General features: G+C 40.4%; 7 protein-coding genes across 19 annotated transcripts; 4 read left to right on the plus strand and 3 right to left on the minus strand.

The window, feature by feature from the left end:
• Positions 1-917, plus strand: LOC104819208. The gene has a single exon (XM_010549169.2). The coding sequence runs from the start codon at positions 197-199 to the stop codon at positions 662-664; it is 468 nt and encodes a 155-aa protein (XP_010547471.1). The 5' UTR covers positions 1-196; the 3' UTR covers positions 665-917.
• A 1058-nt stretch (positions 918-1975) lies between these two features.
• On the plus strand, positions 1976-3049 carry LOC104819209 (STS14 protein-like). The gene is made up of 2 exons (XM_010549170.1): positions 1976-2167; positions 2550-3049. Exons 1-2 carry the CDS (start codon positions 2024-2026, stop codon positions 2955-2957), a joined length of 552 nt encoding a protein of 183 aa, XP_010547472.1. The 5' UTR covers positions 1976-2023; the 3' UTR covers positions 2958-3049.
• Positions 3050-3072: 23 nt separating this feature from the next.
• On the minus strand, positions 3073-7878 carry LOC104819210. 6 transcript variants are annotated; one of them, XM_010549172.1, is made up of 11 exons: positions 7731-7878; positions 6383-6463; positions 5806-5881; positions 5514-5600; positions 5294-5422; positions 4859-5212; positions 4392-4753; positions 4205-4304; positions 4062-4121; positions 3890-3976; positions 3073-3774 (listed from the first exon to the last, which is right to left on the minus strand). In XM_010549172.1, the coding sequence occupies exons 2-11, from the start codon at positions 6424-6426 to the stop codon at positions 3361-3363; spliced, it is 1713 nt and encodes a 570-aa protein (XP_010547474.1). In that variant the 5' UTR covers positions 6427-6463; positions 7731-7878; the 3' UTR covers positions 3073-3360. The 6 variants fall into 6 exon arrangements, with proteins under 6 accessions (XP_010547474.1, XP_019058820.1, XP_010547477.1 ...); XM_019203275.1 differs by having other exon boundaries at positions 6383-6913; XM_010549175.2 differs by adding an exon at positions 6205-6288 and having other exon boundaries at positions 6383-7878.
• Positions 7879-10766: 2888 nt separating this feature from the next.
• LOC104819212 (BTB/POZ domain-containing protein At3g50780-like) lies at positions 10767-14453 on the plus strand. 4 transcript variants are annotated; one of them, XR_002024470.1, is made up of 4 exons: positions 10768-12202; positions 12328-12588; positions 13089-13845; positions 14375-14453. XR_002024470.1 is itself a non-coding variant. In XM_019203211.1 (3 exons), exons 1-3 carry the CDS (start codon positions 11573-11575, stop codon positions 13734-13736), a joined length of 1539 nt encoding a protein of 512 aa, XP_019058756.1. In that variant the 5' UTR covers positions 10767-11572; the 3' UTR covers positions 13737-13944. The 4 variants fall into 4 exon arrangements, 3 of the variants coding, with proteins under 3 accessions (XP_019058756.1, XP_010547479.1, XP_019058755.1); XM_019203211.1 differs by lacking the exon at positions 14375-14453 and having other exon boundaries at positions 10767-12202; positions 12328-12717; positions 13218-13944; XM_010549177.2 differs by lacking the exon at positions 14375-14453 and having other exon boundaries at positions 13089-13944.
• Positions 14454-14541: 88 nt separating this feature from the next.
• On the minus strand, positions 14542-15511 carry LOC109116910. The gene has a single exon (XM_019203212.1). The coding sequence runs from the start codon at positions 15129-15131 to the stop codon at positions 14700-14702; it is 432 nt and encodes a 143-aa protein (XP_019058757.1). The 5' UTR covers positions 15132-15511; the 3' UTR covers positions 14542-14699.
• A 217-nt stretch (positions 15512-15728) lies between these two features.
• On the plus strand, positions 15729-20138 carry LOC104819213 (protein DA1-related 7-like). 5 transcript variants are annotated; one of them, XM_010549184.2, is made up of 12 exons: positions 15729-15849; positions 16473-16635; positions 16735-16816; positions 17047-17581; positions 17739-17859; positions 17981-18061; positions 18263-18379; positions 18520-18732; positions 18824-18889; positions 18982-19100; positions 19196-19254; positions 19393-19833. In XM_010549184.2, exons 2-12 carry the CDS (start codon positions 16531-16533, stop codon positions 19713-19715), a joined length of 1821 nt encoding a protein of 606 aa, XP_010547486.1. In that variant the 5' UTR covers positions 15729-15849; positions 16473-16530; the 3' UTR covers positions 19716-19833. The 5 variants fall into 5 exon arrangements, with proteins under 5 accessions (XP_010547486.1, XP_010547483.1, XP_010547487.1 ...); XM_010549181.2 differs by having other exon boundaries at positions 15731-15849; positions 16488-16635; XM_010549185.2 differs by lacking the exon at positions 15729-15849 and adding an exon at positions 19837-20138 and having other exon boundaries at positions 15873-16635; positions 19393-19748.
• A 903-nt stretch (positions 20139-21041) lies between these two features.
• Positions 21042-21795, minus strand: LOC104819214 (probable calcium-binding protein CML41). Its single transcript, XM_010549186.2, has one exon. The coding sequence runs from the start codon at positions 21753-21755 to the stop codon at positions 21120-21122; it is 636 nt and encodes a 211-aa protein (XP_010547488.1). The 5' UTR covers positions 21756-21795; the 3' UTR covers positions 21042-21119.
• Positions 21796-22692: the final 897 nt, after the last annotated feature.

Here is a 22692-nt window from a genome sequence, read left to right on the forward strand (position 1 = left end):
TTGTTGCTCTCACTAAAAGACAAGAATCCGACGTGGACAAACTTTTCGAATCACGAGGCTGTCTTCTTCTACGTCCTCTTCGCGTATATAAGCATGCACAAGAGTTACCTCCCACTTCACAACACACATCTCATTTCCTCTGCAACTAAACAGTCACGAGTCAACTCGGCCAGTCACGGTTAAAAAATCTAAGAAAATGGGAGCTTGCGGTTCACGTCCAGCGAGGAGGAGGGGCACGGCCAAGCTGATTTTTCCAGACGAGACGTTGCAGGAATTCTCGTCACCGGTGAAGGTGTCGCAGATTCTGCAGAATAACCCGACGTGCTTCGTCTGCAACTCCGACGATATGGAATTCGACGAAGCCGTTCCGGCTGTCACCGGCGGCGAAGCCCTCAGGCCTGGCCAGTTGTACTTCGTTCTACCGCTGGCGTGGCTCAACCACCCTCTCCGACCGGAGGAAATGGCAGCGCTGGCCGTCAAAGCAAGCTCGGCGTTGGCCAATAACGGCGGCGGCGGCTGGGATGAGAACTGGGCCTGCTGCGAAGACGGCTCTTTCTCCGACGGGGACACTAAGGGAGAGAGAGTGAGAGGCAACAGCAACAACACCGTCAACGGAGGTTGCCGGAATGGGAAGAACGTGAAGCTGAGCACCGTTCGGGAGTAGGTGCAGTTTGGTAATTCGTGAGGTTTGAAAATCGTCCGACGTCTAAAACAGTTGTTAGAGAGAGAGAGAGAGTTTGACTTTTTCCAGATTGAGTAGTTTCGTAGAAGTCGTCAAAATCAGCAGTTTCAGTTCACGGTCTAAATGCGTGGCTTAGTTGGTCAACGCACGTAGTGGTTCGTATTTCATTTACGTATTTGCCCCCTTGCATGTGTATAAATAATATTTAAATTTTAGGCAAAGGTCTTCTAAGACATCGATCTTTTTTTAAAACAAGTAAACCGTTGACGAGAGAGTGCCCACTTAAATAAGATCGCCATAACCGGAATTGAACACGTTTTTTTTTTTGGGTAAATTGAAACAGGACTTGCTAAAAAGACAAACCAAACAAATTAACACTATTAACTGTTAAATCGACACCAAACCGAATCCATCCTAGTTTTGTTTTGACATAAAATTCGGGAACGATGGTAGGTTATACCAAAATCCAAGATGAACGTTCACGCCACATAATTAACGGGTCTGAAATTACTTTTTCCAAGTGAGATAAAAATATGAAAGAAAAAAGAAATATTTATTGTTGTATATTTAAGTTTATATTATACACGTAATCAAGTGATACGAATGAACGTACGTAAGATGATTTAGCACCCTAACTTTTGGTGGTTCTCTCGTGATATTCGCATTTAAGATATTAATGGGCCTGCACAAATAATGGGCCGAGTAAATCAGGCCGTTGCCCATATTGAAACGAGCGATCCGAGAAAGCTTTGCGACAGTAACAATAAATGCGTGTCACATGGACGCACCAGACTTCCTGACAGGCTCACCAAGTCAATCAAACTCACGTGCCATTGTGCTCCCCATATCGAACTCTATTATTTTTTGTATCGCTGGCAAATCCTATCGATTCATGATTTAGCTATTTTAAATACTGTTTTTTGTATATATTTATGGCATCTAATTATAAAATTTTATTTCGTCACGAACCAGTTGAATCGACCGCAGATACATAATCGTACTTTATTATTTGGATATTATTACGGTGGAACAAATCAATCTCTTAGTGCTACGCCGCACTTCTTCATTCATAGAAGAAACACCAGATTTATAACCTAAGTTCACCTATCATCAATCTTTTTACTTTTTAGGGTGGAATAATTATTATATTATCAACCTTTAGTTTAAATCCGGATTCGAGTCTAATTTTTTTTTTAAATATAGTTGATTCGTGATAAATTTTCGAATTATAAAAAAACCCAAAAAATAAAAATAAAAGAAGAAGAAATGATACTTTTACTGAACATCTATAAGAACCAGTTTGACTATCATGTTCCGAACCACAAACTCAGAGAGACCAAAATGGCTAATTACATCATCCTGGCGGCGCTTCTAGCTCTAGCCACGTCCCACGACTGCGCCGCCATCTCCGCCGCATCGCCGCCGAAAAAACCCAATCCCACGACTCCTCCTCCTCCGGCTCTCTCCGCCGCGGAAAAGGAATTCCTGGAGGCCCACAACGAGGCGAGAGCCGCCGTGGGAGTGGCGGCGCTCCGATGGTTTAGTTTAAATCCGGATTCGAGTCTAATTTTTTTTTTAAATATAGTTGATTCGTGATAAATTTTCGAATTATAAAAAAACCCAAAAAATAAAAATAAAAGAAGAAGAAATGATACTTTTACTGAACATCTATAAGAACCAGTTTGACTATCATGTTCCGAACCACAAACTCAGAGAGACCAAAATGGCTAATTACATCATCCTGGCGGCGCTTCTAGCTCTAGCCACGTCCCACGACTGCGCCGCCATCTCCGCCGCATCGCCGCCGAAAAAACCCAATCCCACGACTCCTCCTCCTCCGGCTCTCTCCGCCGCGGAAAAGGAATTCCTGGAGGCCCACAACGAGGCGAGAGCCGCCGTGGGAGTGGCGGCGCTCAGATGGAGCCAAGCCCTGGCCACGGCGGTGAGCCGGGTCGCTAGGTACCAGCGGAACCAGAAGAGGTGCGAGTTCGCGAGCCTTAACCCGGGAAAGTACGGAGCGAACCAGCTATGGGCGAAGGGCATGGACGTGGCGCCACGTCTGGCCGTGGAGACGTGGGTGAAGGAGAAGCAGTTCTACGACTATCGAACCAACACGTGCGGTGGCAACCATAGTTGCGGTGTGTACAAGCAGGTGGTGTGGAGAAATTCCAAGGAGCTCGGCTGTGCTCAGGCCACGTGTCCCAACGACTCGACCATCCTCACCATTTGTTTCTATAACCCTCCCGGTAATATCGTCGGTCAAAAACCCTACTAGCATCCCTTAGTTTTTGTTGTGTATTTATAAACTTGGGAATTGAGTTTATGGGTTCCTCCTCATATATATATATATATGTTCTTTGATCAATATATGAGTTGATTCACGTAGGAACTGCGAGAAAAATAATTAAATTACAAAAACTGTACAACAAAGAAAACGAATCCACAATCCGGACATGAAGTGTGCATAATTCATTCACAGAACACCTACGAGAAACAAAAAATTACTATACAAAGACTTTGCTCGAGTCGAGGCATCAGACAAGCCGAAGAACTCCCACGTTTCAATGACATTACATATAATACAGAGACAAGAAAAAATCGTCGCCGGATTGTCGGATCTTCCCATCCTGTCCGAAAAGAGTATGAACAAAAACCTCCATAGCCTCAAGAATGGCGTCTCATCTCACAGCCTCTCTGGAAATCAAATACCTGAATGAAAAGCTGTGAGGGGTCCACTCCACGGCCTTGCTTGATTTCTTGACGCACTTTCTTGAAGATTCGGATAAACTCTGATGGACCATTTCCATCAAACCTGCCGCCGGGCATAGGCCTGATTCCTTTGCGAACCTCTCCACGAGCTTCGGCAGTACGATCTTCTGGTTCCGTACGCCTAAGCTCGCTCTTATGTACTCTTCTTTCGCCATTTCCAGTTCTTGATGGATCCTTTTCGGTGTGTATACACGTACTGCTGGGTCGGAGTGGCTGCCTGAGGAAAGCGCAAAGTGGAGGAGAGGCTCGGGACGTTCGATCGCGAATTCTAACCGTTCATCCCCTCCTCTGAGTTTCCTTGAGGCAAACAGTAACCTTAGCCACTGCAAGAAAAAAGAGAAAGCATTCATTAAGCTCGTGCGCCACATATATATATATATGGATGGATGGATGTACGTATGCGTGTCATTATGTTCTTAAGGGTTTGTCTCTAAGCACCTGTCCAGGACGAGACATTCTGCATCCAAGTAGCGAACTCTGTATGGCGTCTGCACTAACTGTGTGGCCACCGACATTATATGCAGCCTGACCAATTCAAAGAAACATGATACTTGTTTAGGATTATGATATAACAGGTGAAAACAGATGGGGAGCTTGTGAATGGAACCACCTTCAGTAGCAGAAGAACTCTCTTCACGTTGTTCTTCTGGATCCCATAAGCTAAAAATGCCTAACAAGATTGCAGGGAATCGCATTAACAATCTCTTGCAAGATCTTGAAAATGATATATGGATGGTCGAAAGAGAGAGTTACATGCATCACAAGAGCGTTGTGCACGTTTATCCAAAAAGCTAGCTTCTCTTCATGTTTCAACTTCCTCGGATCGACCTCTTCCAGTCTACCGATGAGCGATCTGCAAGAGTTTACTACATTATAACCATCGGGAATTCACACTAACAATGTATTTATCGAAAACCCGCTATTTGTATTTAAGACTCACTTGAAATCCTGGAGAAGATCTTCAACCTCACTGGCCTTTTTGGCATCTCGGTAGATGCAAAGAACTTCAACCATGGTGCTATAAGGTCCACTGAACTCCTTGAGCCCTTCTACATGAAAAGGGTTATCTAACCGTACATCAAAAGATGTATCGTACTGGTCACAAGGGGAAAACACGCTCGATGAGCTTGGAGATGAAAGGCCTTGAAACACAGAGGGTGGCTTAGCAAGCTTGCAGTATATGGCTGACATACACCTGATCATATCCTCGGACAACTTGTTGGCTGTCTCTGGAACATGATCCGAGATGCGGGTCCCAAGATGTTCAGCCAGACTGATTAGATTTCCCCCCTCCCGTGGATACTGTTAAGACAAGAAACACAAAAATGGCTACAAGATGTTTCAATTCAAACTCTCATTATTACCTAAACATGTTAAAGAAAAAGCAAAGGGGGCTTGGACAATGACCTCCGATACAACAGATAAGGGTTGTGAGTGGCATGAACGGGAAGCTCTGTCCCAAGAATCTTCTGGAGAAGTCTTACTCTCGAGTGGTGAGGGTTGAGAGAGCTCAGAATGGCTACGATGAACAATATCGTCTACTGGTTTAGTAGACTGGACGGGTGACTGATCTGCCTCGGAGAAGTCTAGACGCCGTCTAGGGGTCATTACACGAGACTTATGTCTTTCCTTCTCGGACATTGGAGAGACAGAGGAGATTTGTTGCTCGAAGGCTCTCCGGTATAACGAAAGAAGATACTGTTCCAAGTGTAAAACTTCCAGCTCCATAACCGCGATTTCCTTTATCAATTCTGTGGCTGGCTGGAGATGAATAGAAAATGACCCGTTTCAGGTAAGTTCCGAAAATTTTCAGTTCTGACAAAGGTAAAGGATTTAACTGACCTTGGGCATTGGAATGTCACTTGTTTTGCTCGGAATGTAAAAGGGGGATGCTCGATAACCCAATGCTGTTTCCAAAGCACAACGCACCTGAAACTGATCTTGTAATCTCTTTTCGAGCTGTGTAACCTGCTACTCCAATCACAAGATACAGAGAGAGTTTAGAGCATCAGATATTAAATTAAAGGGGACGTGAAACTAAGCGACAAACACATAACACTACCTCTTGCTTCAATGAACTTTGGACATTGTTTTTTGGGGAAGATCGCTTCTGTTTGGTCGTGATTAATCCCATTGAACGAACCATGTCCTGAACCAAAACATGAAAAACCCATAAAAAAAAACTAAGGGGAGAAAATATATTTGTGATGGAGACCAGTTTCTCTATCAGAACACCATAAAAGAAAATTCCTTGAAGGAATATCAGACAAAGAACAAGATCACAAAGTAGTAAAGCTCAGCATCTTGGTAGAGAAACAGCAGAGACAAATCCCAATAATCACGTTTCAACTCACCAGCTTGACTCGCTGTGAGGCTTCAACAGAAGCATTCGAGTTGTCATCTCTCTCGGCTCTTTTCTTATCTGGAAAGCTGCCATTACAAAACGACCAAACATCAAGAATCAAACTGAAAATCAACACCACTTGTGAAACTAATTTCCACTTTGCCCTTCCAAGAAAACACGCAATCTCACCCACCTTTCACCACGAATGCATTTAGCAAGAATGTCTCTTAAACCCATTTTATCAGCTGCGTTTTCCTCAAGTCATCCAACAAAAAAACTACCAACCGTGGAAGAGGGACGAGAAAATTGAAACTATAGACTAAAGCTTGAGTGGCTTTTTTATGATATGGACCACAGAATCAGACCACCACAAACTAATAGAGCACATGCCAAACAGAAGATATGTGACCTTTGCAATGATAGTTTCTGTCCTTTAACTCAACTACGTCTCAAGTTTCCATTTTTGCCCCATGACCCGTCTCGGAGAGGCATTCTGCTTACAGAAATTAGAGACGGATTCGGAGTAATTTACAAGATGGAGCGAACAAATTTGTAAGAAACCCGACAAAAACATGTTGACAGCTTACCTCTTTGAACGCTTGTGCAGTTGGGCCATCCCCGAATCCAACATTTTACCGCCTCCACCACCCGATCCTAATCCCTTTTGTCTAAGAATTACCACAAAGGCGGTGACTTTCCGGGTTATCGGAAAACGAAATCTTTCCGGGAAAACTCCAGAGAAATTCCGAGAAAATAAGAATCAGCAACGGATGCCGAGACGGGTTGGTTCAGAAATCGGGCCAGAAACCGCCCAGCGGATCAAAATCCTCCAAAATTTGAACTTTTCATCTAGTAAGTCAGCGAACAAGGGTTTCGACTAAGAACTGTAAAAACCATTGCGGTCTGAGCGCATAGAACTCGGGAAAAGCTTCGATTTTTCACACAAACACTAAAAGTAAGGGCCTTTGCGACAAATGGCAGGTGAATCTTCAGACGCCGAATTACAAACAAGTCTTCGAATCTTCTAAGTTTTTGTAATAAAGGAGAGGGCTTTTCGCATTGAAAGGAACAAAACGAGCATGGCAGGTTCGATTGAAGAAGACTGACCCGAGTCCAGGCTTTTAGAAAAAAAAAAAAGAAATCTGGAATTTTAAAAAATAAAAATGTGATTATCATTAATAAACGTCGATAATCGACTAGCATTACCATGGTTCTGTGTAATTTGTAGGATACATGGAGTAATGTTTTTCCAAGGGTTTTTCTCATTCTCTTTTTTCTATGAAGGATGATTTTCAACAACAAATTATTCCAACAATATACATTACTCCAAACAATATCGTTGAAAACCGACCATTGATGTTATTATACGATCGAGAAAAGAGTTTTGATGCAATCGAGATTATTAAAATCTGTACTTTTGCTACTCTTTCAAAAAAAATGAACCTTGCATGTATCTCTTTTTGTGTGTGCGTGTATATATATATATATATATGTATATAATAGAATACTACATTAGTTTTAACTTCTCCATAAAATATATTTTACGATGCCATGATAATATGATAAAAATCTGCATCCAGAGTTATTTGAAATCACATTGACATGGACATTACGATTAGTAATTTTTACCATCTACACGAATCCTACCTTTTTTTTTTGGTAAACTGTTATCGATCCAAACTAATTCTAAGACAAAAAAGAAACTGTATTAACACTTTCTATCCGATTCGAGATTTAAACTCGTGACGAAACAAACGTTTTGCACTCTCATTCTACGGGTTAAACTGTTCAAGTTAGATTCACAAGTCATAAGACTCATAACCTCATTCTCCGTGACCATCTCCTACAATTAACCCGTGAACCCAACATGCCCATACCAATTCGAGATTCTTTCCTGAAAGCTAAATGATGATTTACATTCAATTAGTTACATACCTGATACCTAAAGCCACGAAATCGGATGCATCCAAACATTTAAAAAAAAAAACAGGCAGAGAGATTCGCCTCAAAAGAAATGAAAGTGGGAAACATCGGATGTTGAGAGAAGAGGAGGAGGGTTTGTGTTATTGCCACTTGTTCGATTCCCTTTTTTTTTTTTTTTTGGCTGCCTTTTGGGGAAGGGATGATTTACATTCAATTAGTTACATACCTGATACCTAAAGCCACGAAATCGGATGCATCCAAACATTTAAAAAAAAAAACAGGCAGAGAGATTCGCCTCAAAAGAAATGAAAGTGGGAAACATCGGATGTTGAGAGAAGAGGAGGAGGGTTTGTGTTATTGCCACTTGTTCGATTCCCTTTTTTTTTTTTTTTTGGCTGCCTTATGGAGAAGGATGATGGGAACATTTAGCCATTGGCGGTGTCCTGAAGATTGTCTCTGTCTGAGAAGTCGGCTTTCGTTTGTCAAAAGAATCCCACGAGGAAACTTTCAAAAATTGAAATGGTGAACGTATAAAAAGTTTCATCTTTTTATTTTCCCTTCCTTTTCTCGTGGGAATACACGAGCAACTCAAAGGGAGAATCCAAGCCAATTTTTTTTTTTGTAACAACTACGGACAAAAAATGATGATATATAAACCAATATTATCTCGTAAAAACAGGAAGAACCACCTTGAATCCGGAATGAATCAGACATATATGCTCCCTAGATTTACGAAATTCCTTGTTTTTTTCTGTAATTTTTTGTGTTTTTTGTCTCTTTTTGACTTGTGACGCATTATTTTTTTAATATTTTATAAGAATTTGAACTTGTTAGGAGTAGTAGGCATGCATATATTATATTCTTCTTGCATAATGTGGTTAATGAGATAAGAATGCGGAAGAGAATGTTGATAGATCTTGGCAGATGGTATGTATAAACTTTTACGACCAAAAATAAATGTTAAATAATTTACGTGTTGTTGTTTATTGAATGTGGAATGCTAAAATTGTAAGAACGATTTAATTTTTATTTATTTATTTGAGCTCCTCAATTACTAAATAAAATAAGATTTTTATTTTACAAGTGATCTCATCATACATTCATCTCAGATAGCATGAAAAACTTTACATTAAATCTAATGCGATTTCTAATAGCCAATGATAATCTCTAAAACTGCATTTTTATTTTTATTTTTATTTATTGGAATAGCTATGTCTCCATTCTAATGAAATTTACGTAGGACTTTTGATCATTCGATACCCACGAGACGAAGAACGGCACGTATTTTGTGAACATAGTGGGGGCCCACTAAGGATGTACAATCCTCACTTTCGAAATTGGGGCCCACTATACACTTCTATGATGACACGTCATATCAGCCCAAATTGCACGTTACATCCCAAGGGCCTGGGCCGACCTATGAAATGAATCTTCTTCATCATCTTATCTTTTGAAGTAATTTTTTTTTTGCAACTTGTTCATAATATACTCTTAATATCCTGCATTTTGGTCTGGTCTGTGTCAAAATGGCCGGGCCGGTCCGACACAAGCTCGAACGGGCCGAGCCGGTCTTGAATATTTGAAGGAAATTTAGAAGTTGCCGTGATTAATTTAGTCATGGAAGATATACAACATGATATTCGTTTATAATTCCGTATAATTTGTGTATAATCCAACAAAACGTACTCAAATGGACATTAATATTGAACGATTTTTTATATAAACCGTTTTCGAATTGAATCTCGATAAATAGGGATAACCTTTTTGGATTTGGATTCAGATTCGATTCAGTTATTAAACGTATTTCGTTTATAGAAAAATTACAAACATTCTATTTTTGTATCAATTCGGTTCAATTTTATTTCGATTCGTTTCAGTTTAAATTCGTTTTTTATTAATAAAAACTCATTTTTTTCAAAAAAAAATTGATTTTTCGATTATTTTTTGTTCAGTTCGTTTTTTTTAATTTAGAGAATTAATAACCATTCAATTTGATTACACTTATATTTTGTTCCGTTGGATTCGATTTGAATATTCGATTAATAACCAAAATGACCAAGTCTATCGATAAAATATGGAATCAAAAGAAAACTAAATGCTGAGTAGTCATCCTCACAGATTAAGACTTGTTTAGTCACTAACAAAAGAATGAAGATGATGATGATTAGCGAAATGACACACGCACATGCAAGAGCAGAATATTATATCGGATTAGTCACATAATTAAATTAGTCAGCGTATGGAATGGGACATGAAGAGCCCCTCCTGCTTTCAAGTGGGGTCCAGTTCCCGGCAAATGCCACCACCCACGTACCATCTTTCTCATTTTCCTTTTTTAAAATATACAAAAAAATCATAACATATATATATATATATATATATTAACAACATTTTCATAATCGCCTAATTAAAAAAAAGCTACGAATGTTAAAGCTTTCTGTATCGGTTATGATGGAATAATAATGCCCAACTAATCTTCCTAAATGTAAGGGGATTACAGATTAAATTAAAAAAAGAGTTTTTGTACCACCACTTAACTGTTCCGAATCATATGATATTTTCATCGATTTAAGGATTCTTCGGCTGAAGTATTACAGCTAAGGGCCATTGATTATGATTGTCGACAGCCTATATATCTACGGTTTCATAAATTAAAATCAACTTTAAATAGACAAGTAATGGAGTGAAAATAAAAAAGAACACACTAGTTCTACCATCTCTCTTTTTTTTTACAGGATGTTAATTGGATTTTCGGTTCAATTTAATTTTAAATAGGTTTTTTTTAAAAAGATTGTTGGTGGTAAATACGTTGTAAAACTATATAATATATTATTTTTACATATGACAAGAAAATAAACAGAATGAAGAATCCACTGGATTGCCCAGCGAGGACACCGCCCCACAAAAAACATGACAGAAACGCAGAGGCCTTCTCAGATTCAAATCAAACTTTCACTTTGATTAAATTCTTTAACTTTAGCCATTTAATATATATATATATAAAAACCCAAAGCAGCAATAACGATGCGAGAGAGATGGCGTGGTTGTTCGGTCACTGGGAGAGACAAAAATGGTTAACAGAAAGGGAGAGAGAGAGTATTTTTTTTCGACGGCCCACAAATAGATGCAATCATCGAAAGCATGCGAGCGAGAGAGAGAGAGAGAGAGAGAGAGAGAGAGAGAGAGAGAGAGAGAGAGGAGACAGCGTTAAAGTAAGGGTAGAGGAAGAGGGAGCACAATTCATTCGATCCATCTCTTTCTCTTCGTTTCTTGCTTTCGACTGTTCTCCCTTTTTGCTTTTTCTACCTTTTGTAATTTTAAAGGGGCATCAAAGGTTTGAATGGTTCTTCGTGTGGGGCTAAATTTTGGTTCTTTCGTGGTTCCCTTGATGCTTGGCACCACAGTCACCTCTCCATGATTGTATGCAGTTATGGGCTTAGATATTCGAGGATCACAGAGATGAGATTTCTAGGGTTTACCTCTTCTGTTTTTCAATAACCCAGTGCCTGGTATGGTATCCTAACACAGTTTTATACGGTCTCCTCGAATAAAGTTGGCTCATTTTTTTTCCCATCCCTTACCTGTTATGACCATAGCCATGGTGGGTATTTGTCCCTGTGATTGATTTTGAAGAAAGCTAATTACTTTGAAGAAAAGTTTGTGGTTTGGACAGCTTGGTCTTTCTGGAATCCGCTTTTACGCACTTTTAAGGGTTCTGCTATCTTCTCGCTCCCCGATAGATAAGATTTGCCCGTTTGCGAGTGAAATCATGTTTTAGTGTTTAGATTGTAATCGTTTGTTCAGTCTTTTGTTGTCTTCTTTCTGTTAATGGTGGGAGTTGCTGCTGTGTTAAAATGGCTGAGATTAGGGTTGCAAAAGCAGAACAGGGGCAGACAAAGATTAAGAATGTTCCAATAGCGGTAACACCAGAAGGTTTCTGGTGTTGCCCCTCTCCCGTAGCTTTTCAAAAGACCCTCAAATCGCAAAACCCACAGAACAGATCAAAGCCATCATCGCCTCCTCCACCTCCAAAACCCCATCTCCCAAAGCATAGAAAACCGTCCTCTGCCTCGGTAAGAACGGTCATTGCCTCTGATGACCACCGACAGCATTCGGGTTCAGACACGGCCACCACCATTGCTGCTCCAGCGGCTCAAGACAGGCCGCATAGGCAAAAGGTGGAGACTTTGCCGAGAAAAGTGGCAATCGAGTTTGGTGAACCTGGAACCAGCGACATGAAGGTGGTTTTGCTGGGAAAGCAAGGTTTTTGCGTGAAGCTGAGTGTTCATAAGAAAGTTTTAGTGGATAATAGTAGTTTCTTCGTGAATAAGCTCGCTGATAAAGACTCGGGCTTCTCGTGCATTGAGATCGATAGCTGCGAGGATGTAGAGATATATGTCGAGACTGTAGGACTGATGTATTGTAAAGATATGAAGAATCGGCTGATGAAGCAGAGTGTAAGCAGAGTTCTCCGCTTTCTCAAGGTATAGTATTCAGCTATGCCTTCTTTTGCAGCCTGGTGGTATGAAATGTAGGATGATGTGGGATCTTTCTGATATGATTCATGAGGAGTTTTTTTCTTCTTCTAAGGATTCGGTTCTTATGGCAGGTTGCAGAACTTCTAGGTTTCAACTCATGCATTCAATCATGTCTGGATTACCTGGAAGCGGTTCCATGGGTAGGGGAAGAGGAAGAGGAGAGAGTGATCTCGTCGATTCTCGAACTCAAACACGAGGGCATCGGAGTCAGAGTCCCGCCTGTTCTCAAACGAGTCACTTCCGATACAGTGGACCCTCCGAAAGAGACGTTATCGCAAATCATCGAGCTCGTTCTCAGGAGCAATGAGGAGAAAGGCCGACATGAGATGAAGGCCGTCGTCCTGAAGCTCCTCAGGGAACAGAACAGCGCCAACTCGGCTGACAACTTCAACGAGACGATCTATTCCTCCTGCCAGAACTGCTTAGACACAGTCTTGTCTTTGTTCAGACAAGCTGCAGAGGTGGAACCCCGTACTGAGTCTGCCTCGAAACAGATAGCTATAGAATCAGATAACCTTTCATGGCTGCTTGACATGTTAGCGGAAAGACGAGCAGCGGAGGAATTCGCAGTTAGATGGGCAAGCCAGAAAGAACTCGCTTCGTTACACGAAAATCTTCCCCTGATGACGCGTTTCCACATCAGCCGGGTGAGTTCGAGGCTGTTCATAGGGATTGGCAGAGGAGAGGTCTTGCCGTCGAAGGAGACTCGGCTCGAACTGCTGAGACGGTGGCTGCAGCCACTGATCAACGACTACAACTGGCTCCAACATGGGGGCCGATCCTTTGACGGTAAGCTCCTGGGGGAAGGGGTCGGCCGGGACATGAGATGAAGGCCGTCGTCCTGAAGCTCCTCAGGGAACAGAACAGCGCCAACTCGGCTGACAACTTCAACGAGACGATCTATTCCTCCTGCCAGAACTGCTTAGACACAGTCTTGTCTTTGTTCAGACAAGCTGCAGAGGTGGAACCCCGTACTGAGTCTGCCTCGAAACAGATAGCTATAGAATCAGATAACCTTTCATGGCTGCTTGACATGTTAGCGGAAAGACGAGCAGCGGAGGAATTCGCAGTTAGATGGGCAAGCCAGAAAGAACTCGCTTCGTTACACGAAAATCTTCCCCTGATGACGCGTTTCCACATCAGCCGGGTGAGTTCGAGGCTGTTCATAGGGATTGGCAGAGGAGAGGTCTTGCCGTCGAAGGAGACTCGGCTCGAACTGCTGAGACGGTGGCTGCAGCCACTGATCAACGACTACAACTGGCTCCAACATGGGTGCAGATCCTTTGACGGTAAGCTCGTGGAGGAAGGGATCGGCCGTACGATTCTGACACTGCCCTTGGAAGATCAGCAGAGCATCCTGCTTTCTTGGATGGCGAGTTTTCTTACAACCGGCGATGGATGTCCGAATCTTCAGAGAGCCTTTGAGGTCTGGTGGCGGCGCTCTTTCATCAGACCGTACGCTACTGTCACAGATCCTTAGGGCATCGGTTTCATTCAGAGACAGGGCATCTGAAGAAGAGAAGAGTGTGTTTCTTTTGTACAGTTTCAGGAGGGACTTTCTGGTGATGGATGGTTGCGTGGTTTACAAGGTACCTCAGTGAACCGATTTCATATATTGGAATTTATATATCTTCTAATGCAGATTTTACACCAATTTTTAGTGCTTCGGTTTATATTCAGTTCTCTCATATGGGCCTTGAAAATCTAGGTGTCTACTGAAATATATTGTAAAATTAAAATATGAGATATATGATTTAATGAAAAAAATGTTTAGACTTTTATAAAATATGAAATAGTAAGATATGTATATGCATGTAAATGTGAAATGAAACGAGTGTATGGAATCCATACATGAACATTACATACCAAAAGGGTAGTAAGGGGAATTATCGGAATATTCAAAGTGGTTAAAAGACTATGCAATGATGTGACGGACCAACTTACATCTTTCTAAAGTGTCCAAGCGGTGATCAAAGAAAAAGTCAATGGCCAAACACACGGAACTTCACATTGCTTTCGTCATCTTCTCGTCACCACCTATGTGTGTGTGTGTGTATAGGTCAACTATATTTGATTATATATGGTTATGATTCTAATCATCTTTCTGTTCTCTGGCAGTATCCAAGCAAGCTCATGTGCGCATTGCACCGATAAAATTCTACTTTTATAATAAGCAAAATTGGATCTAGTCATGTACGATTTCATAAATAAAATTGATTTTTGCATCAAGAACAGCTTGCAAGCCTATACTTCTAGAAAACCAAAGAGGCCCGAATTTTTTTTTTTTTTTTTATTGAATCTATACACCAAGAACTCGAATATTTCCATATGTAAAAATAGATCCAATAAAAAAGAAAAATAGGAACCCAATCCATTCGACACGAACAGGTCGAAACTTTGGGACGAAATAGATATCCCCATATGCATATGCATATATACACATTCATGGGTTATGGAAGCAAGAGAGCAAGAATTTAAGACAAGACTTGAACGAATTCCCACGTGAGCTATTGTCATTGGTGGTCTTCTTCTTCTTCTTCTTCAGCACCTTTTCATTGTTAAAAGCCATGAAATTCTCGAACCATTTTCTGGGTTCCTTGGCGTCGTCATCTTCTGCATGGGAGTTGCTGGCGAAGGTGTAGCTTCTGAGATATCTCTGCCTGTTCGATCTGTAAACGCCTGGGCTCACAAATCTTACGTAATCCCCGGGAGAGACAAACGGCTCATCCTCCTTCTTCTCCTTCTCTCCTGTTACGACGTCGTTTGCAAAATCAGCCACCACCATTCTGTGAAATATTGCTGTGTTTTTTTTTTTTTTTTGAAAGTAAGTTGGAGTCTCTCTTCCTTTATATATCGATGGTACTATTGATCTCATTTTTTTTTAAAAAAAAAAGATGTATCGTTCAAGTGTCCCTTTGATTTTGAAGACTGAATCGGTCATGGCATATGCGACTTTCGGGTTGGGCCGGCGTTGGTGATAATGTATTTTGTATTCTGGTCTTCTTGTTCCGACCCATTTTTTTTTTCATTAGTGGATTTATATAATATATGCTATGGCTTTCGAGGTGGATTATCCTATTTAAAATGAGGTTGAGAAGTTCATAGACTAAAGGAACTGGTACTTGAATCTAAATTCGAAAATTCGGATATTTCGATACCATTATTCGATCTCATATTCTCGTATTTCATTCCTTTGATATTTGAAATTTGGGATATGGAATCTTCGGACCGAATCATATCCCGAGAGTTTCTTTTTTCTCCCGTCTAGTCTTGCCAGTGAAACGACGACGTTTCAGTGGGAAGGAAGATTCTGTGTCCGTAAGCTGGATATTTACCAAAAAAGCCCCTGAAATACGGATTTGCGCCACGTGTTTCTTCTATTTGTCCTCTCTCTCTCTCTTCTCCTCACTCACGCTCTTGCGACCATTTCAACATCAGTGTAAAGGATCTGATGATGACTCTCGAAGTTTCTGTGAAGTCTCGAGTGAAATTGGGGCGAATTTTCCTCTTGAAGAGAAGGAAAGAGCTTGGGCTGCAACGAGGCCTCCGAGCCATGGCCCCTGAATCTTCTGGGTCGTCGTCCTCCTCCTTTGGTGCGTTTGGTTGAAAATAGTCTTGATTTTGATTTCTCTAATTGTTTAATTCAATTTGTTTAGATTATTTTGCATCGTCAATACAGTGAAGTCGACAACTTTTTACAGAATTTTCCACTGTGAAGCCTCGAGCTTTAAATGGTTATAGCGACCTTCCGCTAAGCGCATGCCTCGGATTTCCGAAATTCTCGAAAACCCTTTTGGGTTTAATCAGATTTTGTAGCTTCTTTGGATATCTTGTCGGCTAGGAAAATTCAGGTAGCCGTAGGTTTTCTTCTTCTGTTTCATCGATCTCTGGCGATGGCTGATCAGGTGGTTTGTGGATGTTTTTTTCTTCTTAATCCAAATGTCCCTGCCCTAACATTCAGAGATCATTTCCAATTTCTTTCTTTTGACATATGTGACGGATGATTAGTCGTTTACAACTAGGTTTTTGCCATCTTGTTTGGGTTTCGGATCGTTTTCTCTTTAATAATACCTTCCATGGGCGTTTGCCTTTACTGGAACATCAGATACTAGGATGGACAAACATAACATCACACATATGTCAGTTAGGCTTAACATGTTCTTCAGCATGTCTTCACGTCCTTGGGATAAATCTTTCCTCTTTTCTGGTAATATAGTTGATTTCGGTGCAGGCAAAAGGTTTCCTAGAAGTATAAAGAAGTAGGTTTCTCGAGTATGAAGTGTGTATCAAGATGCTTTGGCTTCACGTTATGCGGTAGCGGTAGCGATTTGAATAGTAGTAAGCAGGATAAAACCCGGAAGAGACGTGGTAAATATGAGGTAACTTTACACTTTCTCTCTCTCTCTCTCCTTCCCCTTGGTACAGACAAGTCCCTTCTCCTGTTTGGGTTCAACTCTGTGGCTTCCGAATACTTGCAGGACCGATATAATGAAGATATCGACATGGCCATTGCGATTTCACTCTCTGAGCAAGATCAAATTGCGACACAAACTAGAGACGGTGAGACCAAGTGGTTTGGGTTTATGTAGACTTGGTTGTGAGGATTTCTCTGATCAATGTAGAGGTACATAAGCAAGTGCCATAAAGGAAATAATGAACAAAGACCAATATACTGACTTACATGTCCAACTAGGATGTGTCTTGTTGCATATTTTTATCATCTTCAAGTCAGTCCTGTTCTTTCCTGGCATTTTTTCTAATATATTGTCATATACTGAGGGATGATGCAGATACTGCAGAGCTGGAAGAACACAAATCTGCCAGAAAGCAACCAGATGAAGAACAGAAAAGGCGTGAGCAAGTACAGTTGGAAGAAGACGAATTGATTGCTAGGACTATTCAAGAAAGCCTTTACCAGGAGGAAGAATCTTCTCGTCATCAGCTAGAGGAGGAGGAAGAAAGACGGCGTACCAAAGCACAGTTAGAAGAAGATGAAAAGTTTGCAAAGACTGTTCAAAACAGCTTGAATGAGGAAGAAAACCTTCCTTTAAAGCTAGAGGGAAAAGAAAGCGAGAATGCTAAATGTCAGTTCGAGGAGGATGAAAAGCTCGCTAAGACAGTTCAACTGAGTTTATACATGGAAGGATCTCCTCCTCGAGTTGAAGAAGGCCCGAAAGACCGTGATAAAGCTCAGATTACTCAGGAGAGTCTCGAGGCAACATCCTCTCTTCGGCAGCAGGAGAAAGGTAAAAAAAGGCTTTTTGAAGATGACAAAGAGCTAGCTATGGCCTCTCAACAAAATTTGGATGTGAAACCTCCCTCAAGGTATCATTTTGTAAGCCAAAAATTGATAATTTTTTCTTGTGGGCATAACACCCTGTAATCAAGTAGTCATGGATAGATTATGAACACACATGTCCTATATGTCTGGTCCTGATGATTCATATGTGTCCTGACCTGGTTGAGAATATTTCACTTGTAGCAAATGTGCTGGTTGTGACTCTGTGGTTGAACATGGAAGATCTATGAATCTCTTGGGTGCTTCTTGGCATCCTCAATGTTTCTGTTGTCTTGATTGCGGCAAACCGATTTCTGTTCAAGAGGTTAAAAAATCATACCCAAATAACTCCTTTGCTTTAAACTAATCGACATTTCTTTACTCGTTGAGGTTTTTGCAGTATTTTGATGCAAAACCTAATTAAAGATTAACTCTTCTTTCTATAGCTTTCATACTCAAGAGGCCAGTTTCACAAATCCTGCTACAAGGAGCACCGCCGTCCCAAATGTTATGTCTGCAAGGGGAAGGTAAGTGCTTATTCTGTCACTGTAGAAGGAAAGTAATCTGTCAAAAAAAAGGAGAAAAAGATTTCATAAGCTTTACCAAAGCCGTGCAAATATATAATAACTTTGTCAAAGCTGGCTACTAATTTCCTTGAGTTGTTTCTTTCATGGTTTCACAAGTAGAAATATATGACAGGTGGGTATCAATGTTGATGTCTTTTTCAGATTCCCTCAACTGCAGATGGTGTGAAATACAGGGAACATCCTTTCTGGTTGGAGAAATATTGCCCTTCGCATGAAGTTGATGGAACTTCCAAGTGCTGCAGTTGTGAACGGCTAGAGGTGAGTTCACTTAAAATATAAAGACAGTAATGGGCAAAGAACAGAAGACTAAGTATTCGAACAAGGAAAAGCTGTCCTATCCTTTTTTTTTAATGTTCCTGAATTCGTTTGGAGTTCTTATGTCTTTGTACTTGTTGCAGCCATTGGGAACAAATTATGTAATACTCGACGATGGTCGGCGGCTATGTTTAGAATGCCTTGATTCTGCCATTATGGACACTTACCAATGCCAAACATTGCACTTTGAGATCAGAGAATTCTTTGAAACCTTGAACTTGAAGGTGGAGAAAGAATTTCCTCTGCTCTTGGTTGAGAGCCAAGCCTTGAACAGAGCCAAGGAGGAAGAGAAGATTGTGAGCACATTCCCCACCCAAAAACAAAAACCTCTGTCTGTATTTCAATTTGTTGACTTTTTTCACCATTTTTCTCTCACTCGACAAGCAGGACCATCATCAGTATGTGGTGGTAACCCGAGGAATCTGCCTTTCTGAAGAGCATATTGTCTCAAGTGTAAGACCTTTTTCTTAAGGAACTATTGCCATATTCTTAGGCAATTTGGACAACCTGATCGGCTTCATAACTACACTCTTGTGTCTACTTAGGTCTCTAGGGGGCCGGAGAAAGCACCCGATAACCGGTTAACAGGCATGGTGACAGAATCTCATACTCTCACCCGCAAATGTGAGGTCACTGCCATTCTCATTGTGTTTGGACTTCCAAGGTACATACATGATTCCATCTCACATCTCCTTTGTGTAACTATATAAAACACACTTATGGCGTAATAATACTCAGGATCTGCCTTCACACATACAGGTTACTCACAGGAAATATCATGGCCCATGAAATGATGCATGCATGGCTTAGGCTTAACGGTAGGTAACCAACCGTTTTGGATTTGTCCTCCTCTATCGTCTTTTTCCCAATGCAAAGTTGGGACAATGGTCAAATAGATCATCTTTGACCGTGATATAGCACGAAAAAGCTCTACAAAGTCTGGTGCTTTGACGCAGGGTACAGGAATCTGAATTCGCAGCTCGAAGAAGGGATTTGCCAAGTGTTAGCCCACATGTGGTTGGAGTCTCAGACATACAGCAGCAGTGATGCAGCAGCTTCATCGTCCTCTTCCTCTTACCCGGCAATGGCGCCGGCTAATGCATCAAAGAAAGGTGACCAGCCTGAGTTCGAGAGGAGACTCGTGGAGTTTTTCAAGTGGCAAATTGAGAAAAACGATTCGGTGGTCTATGGGGAAGGCTTCAGGAAAGTGAACGAGGCTGTCTCAAAGTACGGCCTGAGAGAGTACATTAACAGACCAGAGTTCATTCTTCGACGATGATTCAACTACTTCATGAACCATTTCCTCTTTCGGGTGGGTTTGTGATTTATCTGAATATAAATTTGTGCTCTGTTTCTACTTTCTCTGGTAAAGTTGGAGGCTTTTTTTTTTTTTTTTACAGAATCTTACTGAGCTGAGATCAGTGGAACGGGAACTTATCTGTGTTTATTACATGCGATTCAGACTGTCTTTATTCGGGAACCCTCTCCTATCCTCTGCAGGAGCTGTCTATTTTCTGGTTTTCTCGGACACCACCTCTAAATAAAGTTTATGAAATGGGCTCACAGGCCCATTATCGTAGCCTAAAATGGGCTCATAGGCCCATGACTCTTTCTTCTTTTGTTTTATCTTGAAGTTCCACTTACTCTTGCGTTAGAGATAAAATGAACATTTTTTTCCTTTGTCTAATGATTGATTTCTTCAGAGGATTTGGCTTCTCGAGCTCCGGATTAATTATCCTCGAATTTATATCACACATTAAATATAATTTATGTCAATTTTTACGAGCTAACATGCCTGCGTATATTAAAAAATCAACTCACTCATGTAGGAAATGCGATATGACAGTGTATTATTTTATAGTGACGTATAATACAATACCAAAAGTTCACATTTATATTAAATTTCCGCAACAACTTCATCAAATCGCAAATATTTGTTACCAATTTTGGTTTTGCTGTCTCAGAAAAAGAAGATGGCTTTATTTACACGATTGAAAAACAGCGCCTAATTACCTTTACCAGGAAAAAAATAAATTAAAAGAACATCTTCAACTGAAAGAGTTATTTACTAAAAGTAAAAGGAAAGAACACACGGATGGCGAAACGTTAACGCAAGGCCAGGTTAGAACGAATCCCCCTTGAGGATCATTGGTTAATCTCTCCAGACAAAAGAAGAGGGATAAATTCCGTGCGTCTATTTGTATGCACATATATACATAAACACGTATATCCATTAGTCAATTTGACAATTAAAAAAATAAATATACATAGTTAGGTTTTATATCGTGCATATGGACAATACCCGAGATATGCGAGGTTTAAGATAATCATTAAGCTAATTATTCACGTATTATATATCATTTCTCCACAATTAATCGACTTCATACATACATACATACATACATACATACATACATACATACATACATACATACATACATACATACATACATACATACATACATACATACATACATACATACATACATACATACATACATACATACATACATACATACATACATACATACATACATACATACATACATACATACATACATACATACATACATACATACATACATACATACACACAAAAAAGGCATACACATATCAATCGCTTCATAAAACATAAATAGCATACTTCAGCAACACAACACATACATATATATATATATAGCATTTAAACCGTCATCATTTGACTAAACTCTTGGAAGTCAAGGACTCCATTACCATCGATATCATAAACCCTAATCATGGCCTCGCACTCGGTAAAAGACCTCACTTCGCCTAACCTCGCCAACATCTTCTGTAAGCCCTTTGGAGTAATGCAACCCGACCCTTTCTCGAGTTCGAACATCTCGAACGCCGTCTTCAGATCACTGTTACTGTCTCCGCCGTCAAGGTCGTCTCTTCTCGTCATCAGACCAAAAAAGTCCTCGAACCCTAGAAACCCATCTCCGTCACTGTCAACCTCATCGATCACCGCTTGAGCTGCTTCGTGAGAGATGTACTCTCCGACCGAACCGAAGTAAGATCGAAGCTCGTAGGCGGAGATCTTGCCGTCGCCGTCACCGTCGAATCGGCTGAAGACTTGCCGGAGTTCGACGGAGTGATCTCTACGGCCGACAACATCGTTGTCGGAGGTGGCTCTTGGGGAGTTGGGATACGATGTCGGAGAGCTTAAGGTTGATGCGGAATCATGTTTATGTGATCTTTTGGCGTGGAAGCTTATTAGGTTTAGGTTTAACTTGAGGGTTTTGTTGGAGAGCCATTTGAGTGACTTGGAGCCTGAATGTCTCTGTTGATGAGTTGCCATGCTGGATTTTTTTTTAAATTATATGATATGATATGATGTTGTATCTTTGTAATCCGCTCTCTCTATTTATAAGACAGGAATGAGAGAAAGTGACGCGTTCTCTATTTCTACTATATTCCTTCCATAACATTTTTTTACAATATTTAATTTAAAAGAATTTAAGCAGATAGAAAATTCAGGAATTATATATGTATTTATATACATATATATATATATATATATATATTAAATTTTGATGCGAATTCATAAAGCCATTACGACGCTCCATATATATAGTCAATAATTAATAATATAATTTGGAAAATTCATCAAAACTTAAATTGGAATGTGGATGGATCTAACATATATGTACGTATTATGTAATTGTCATAACATTATCACCGCACAGTAAATATAAATCAATGTAGATTAACAAATATTGGAATATACACCATACATGCATGATACATATACATAAATCAAAACGTTAAAGATACAGAAAAATGCAAATATTTTTACGTTACGGATAAATAAACCGAATGAGAATTAAATCAGTCTCGGGTCTTGTATCAGTCCTTTTTTTTTCTTGTGTTGAGATGAAAAGTGAAAATAAAATCTAAAAGGTAATTTTCCCGGAAAATGAGAAGAAAATCAGAAAGTCGTGTTTGGTCCTCCAAGGAATTTCGAAGAAGGTGCTTGTGTGATTGCGATTGATTACAACGCAGGAAAGTGCATCGCAGTTTCCTGCTCTTGGTCCCATTCCAAATTCCGGTTTGACTTTTTTCCTAACTTTAACCAATTATTTTTGTTTTCAATTCAAATTATGAATTGCCATTAACCGGTAAGCTTATAAATGTGACATTAATGTGTGCTGTTGAACGGGACACCTTTCTAATCACCTTCTGCCATGTCTTTGGCATTTTGTTCTTACATCTTTATTACTATAGCACATTTTATT

Source organism: Tarenaya hassleriana, unplaced genomic scaffold (assembly GCF_000463585.1).
Source record: "Tarenaya hassleriana unplaced genomic scaffold, ASM46358v1 Cleome3, whole genome shotgun sequence".
NCBI classification, from domain to species: Eukaryota; Viridiplantae; Streptophyta; class Magnoliopsida; order Brassicales; family Cleomaceae; genus Tarenaya; species Tarenaya hassleriana.

Coding starts and splice junctions, on each gene's coding strand:
- LOC104819208 (XM_010549169.2), top strand. CDS start 197: ATGGGAGCTTGCGGTTCACGTCCAGCGAGGAGGAGGGGCACGGCCAAG.
- LOC104819209 (XM_010549170.1), top strand. CDS start 2,024: ATGGCTAATTACATCATCCTGGCGGCGCTTCTAGCTCTAGCCACGTCC. Junction 2,168..2,549: donor CCGCCGCGGAAAAGGAATTC/CTGGAGGCCCAC, acceptor GAAAAGGAATTC/CTGGAGGCCCACAACGAGGC.
- LOC104819210 (XM_010549172.1), bottom strand. CDS start 6,426: ATGTTGGATTCGGGGATGGCCCAACTGCACAAGCGTTCAAAGAG. Junction 5,423..5,513: donor AAAGTTCATTGAAGCAAGAG/GTAGTGTTATGT, acceptor TGATTGGAGTAG/CAGGTTACACAGCTCGAAAA. Junction 4,122..4,204: donor ACAACGCTCTTGTGATGCAT/GTAACTCTCTCT, acceptor CAATCTTGTTAG/GCATTTTTAGCTTATGGGAT.
- LOC104819212 (XM_019203211.1), top strand. CDS start 11,573: ATGGCTGAGATTAGGGTTGCAAAAGCAGAACAGGGGCAGACAAAGATT. Junction 12,203..12,327: donor GAGTTCTCCGCTTTCTCAAG/GTATAGTATTCA, acceptor TTCTTATGGCAG/GTTGCAGAACTTCTAGGTTT. Junction 12,718..13,217: donor TGTTCAGACAAGCTGCAGAG/GTGGAACCCCGT, acceptor CAAGCTGCAGAG/GTGGAACCCCGTACTGAGTC.
- LOC109116910 (XM_019203212.1), bottom strand. CDS start 15,131: ATGAGATCAATAGTACCATCGATATATAAAGGAAGAGAGACTCCAACT.
- LOC104819213 (XM_010549184.2), top strand. CDS start 16,531: ATGAAGTGTGTATCAAGATGCTTTGGCTTCACGTTATGCGGTAGCGGT. Junction 16,636..16,734: donor AGAGACGTGGTAAATATGAG/GTAACTTTACAC, acceptor GAATACTTGCAG/GACCGATATAATGAAGATAT. Junction 18,733..18,823: donor CCAAGGAGGAAGAGAAGATT/GTGAGCACATTC, acceptor CTCGACAAGCAG/GACCATCATCAGTATGTGGT.
- LOC104819214 (XM_010549186.2), bottom strand. CDS start 21,755: ATGGCAACTCATCAACAGAGACATTCAGGCTCCAAGTCACTCAAATGG.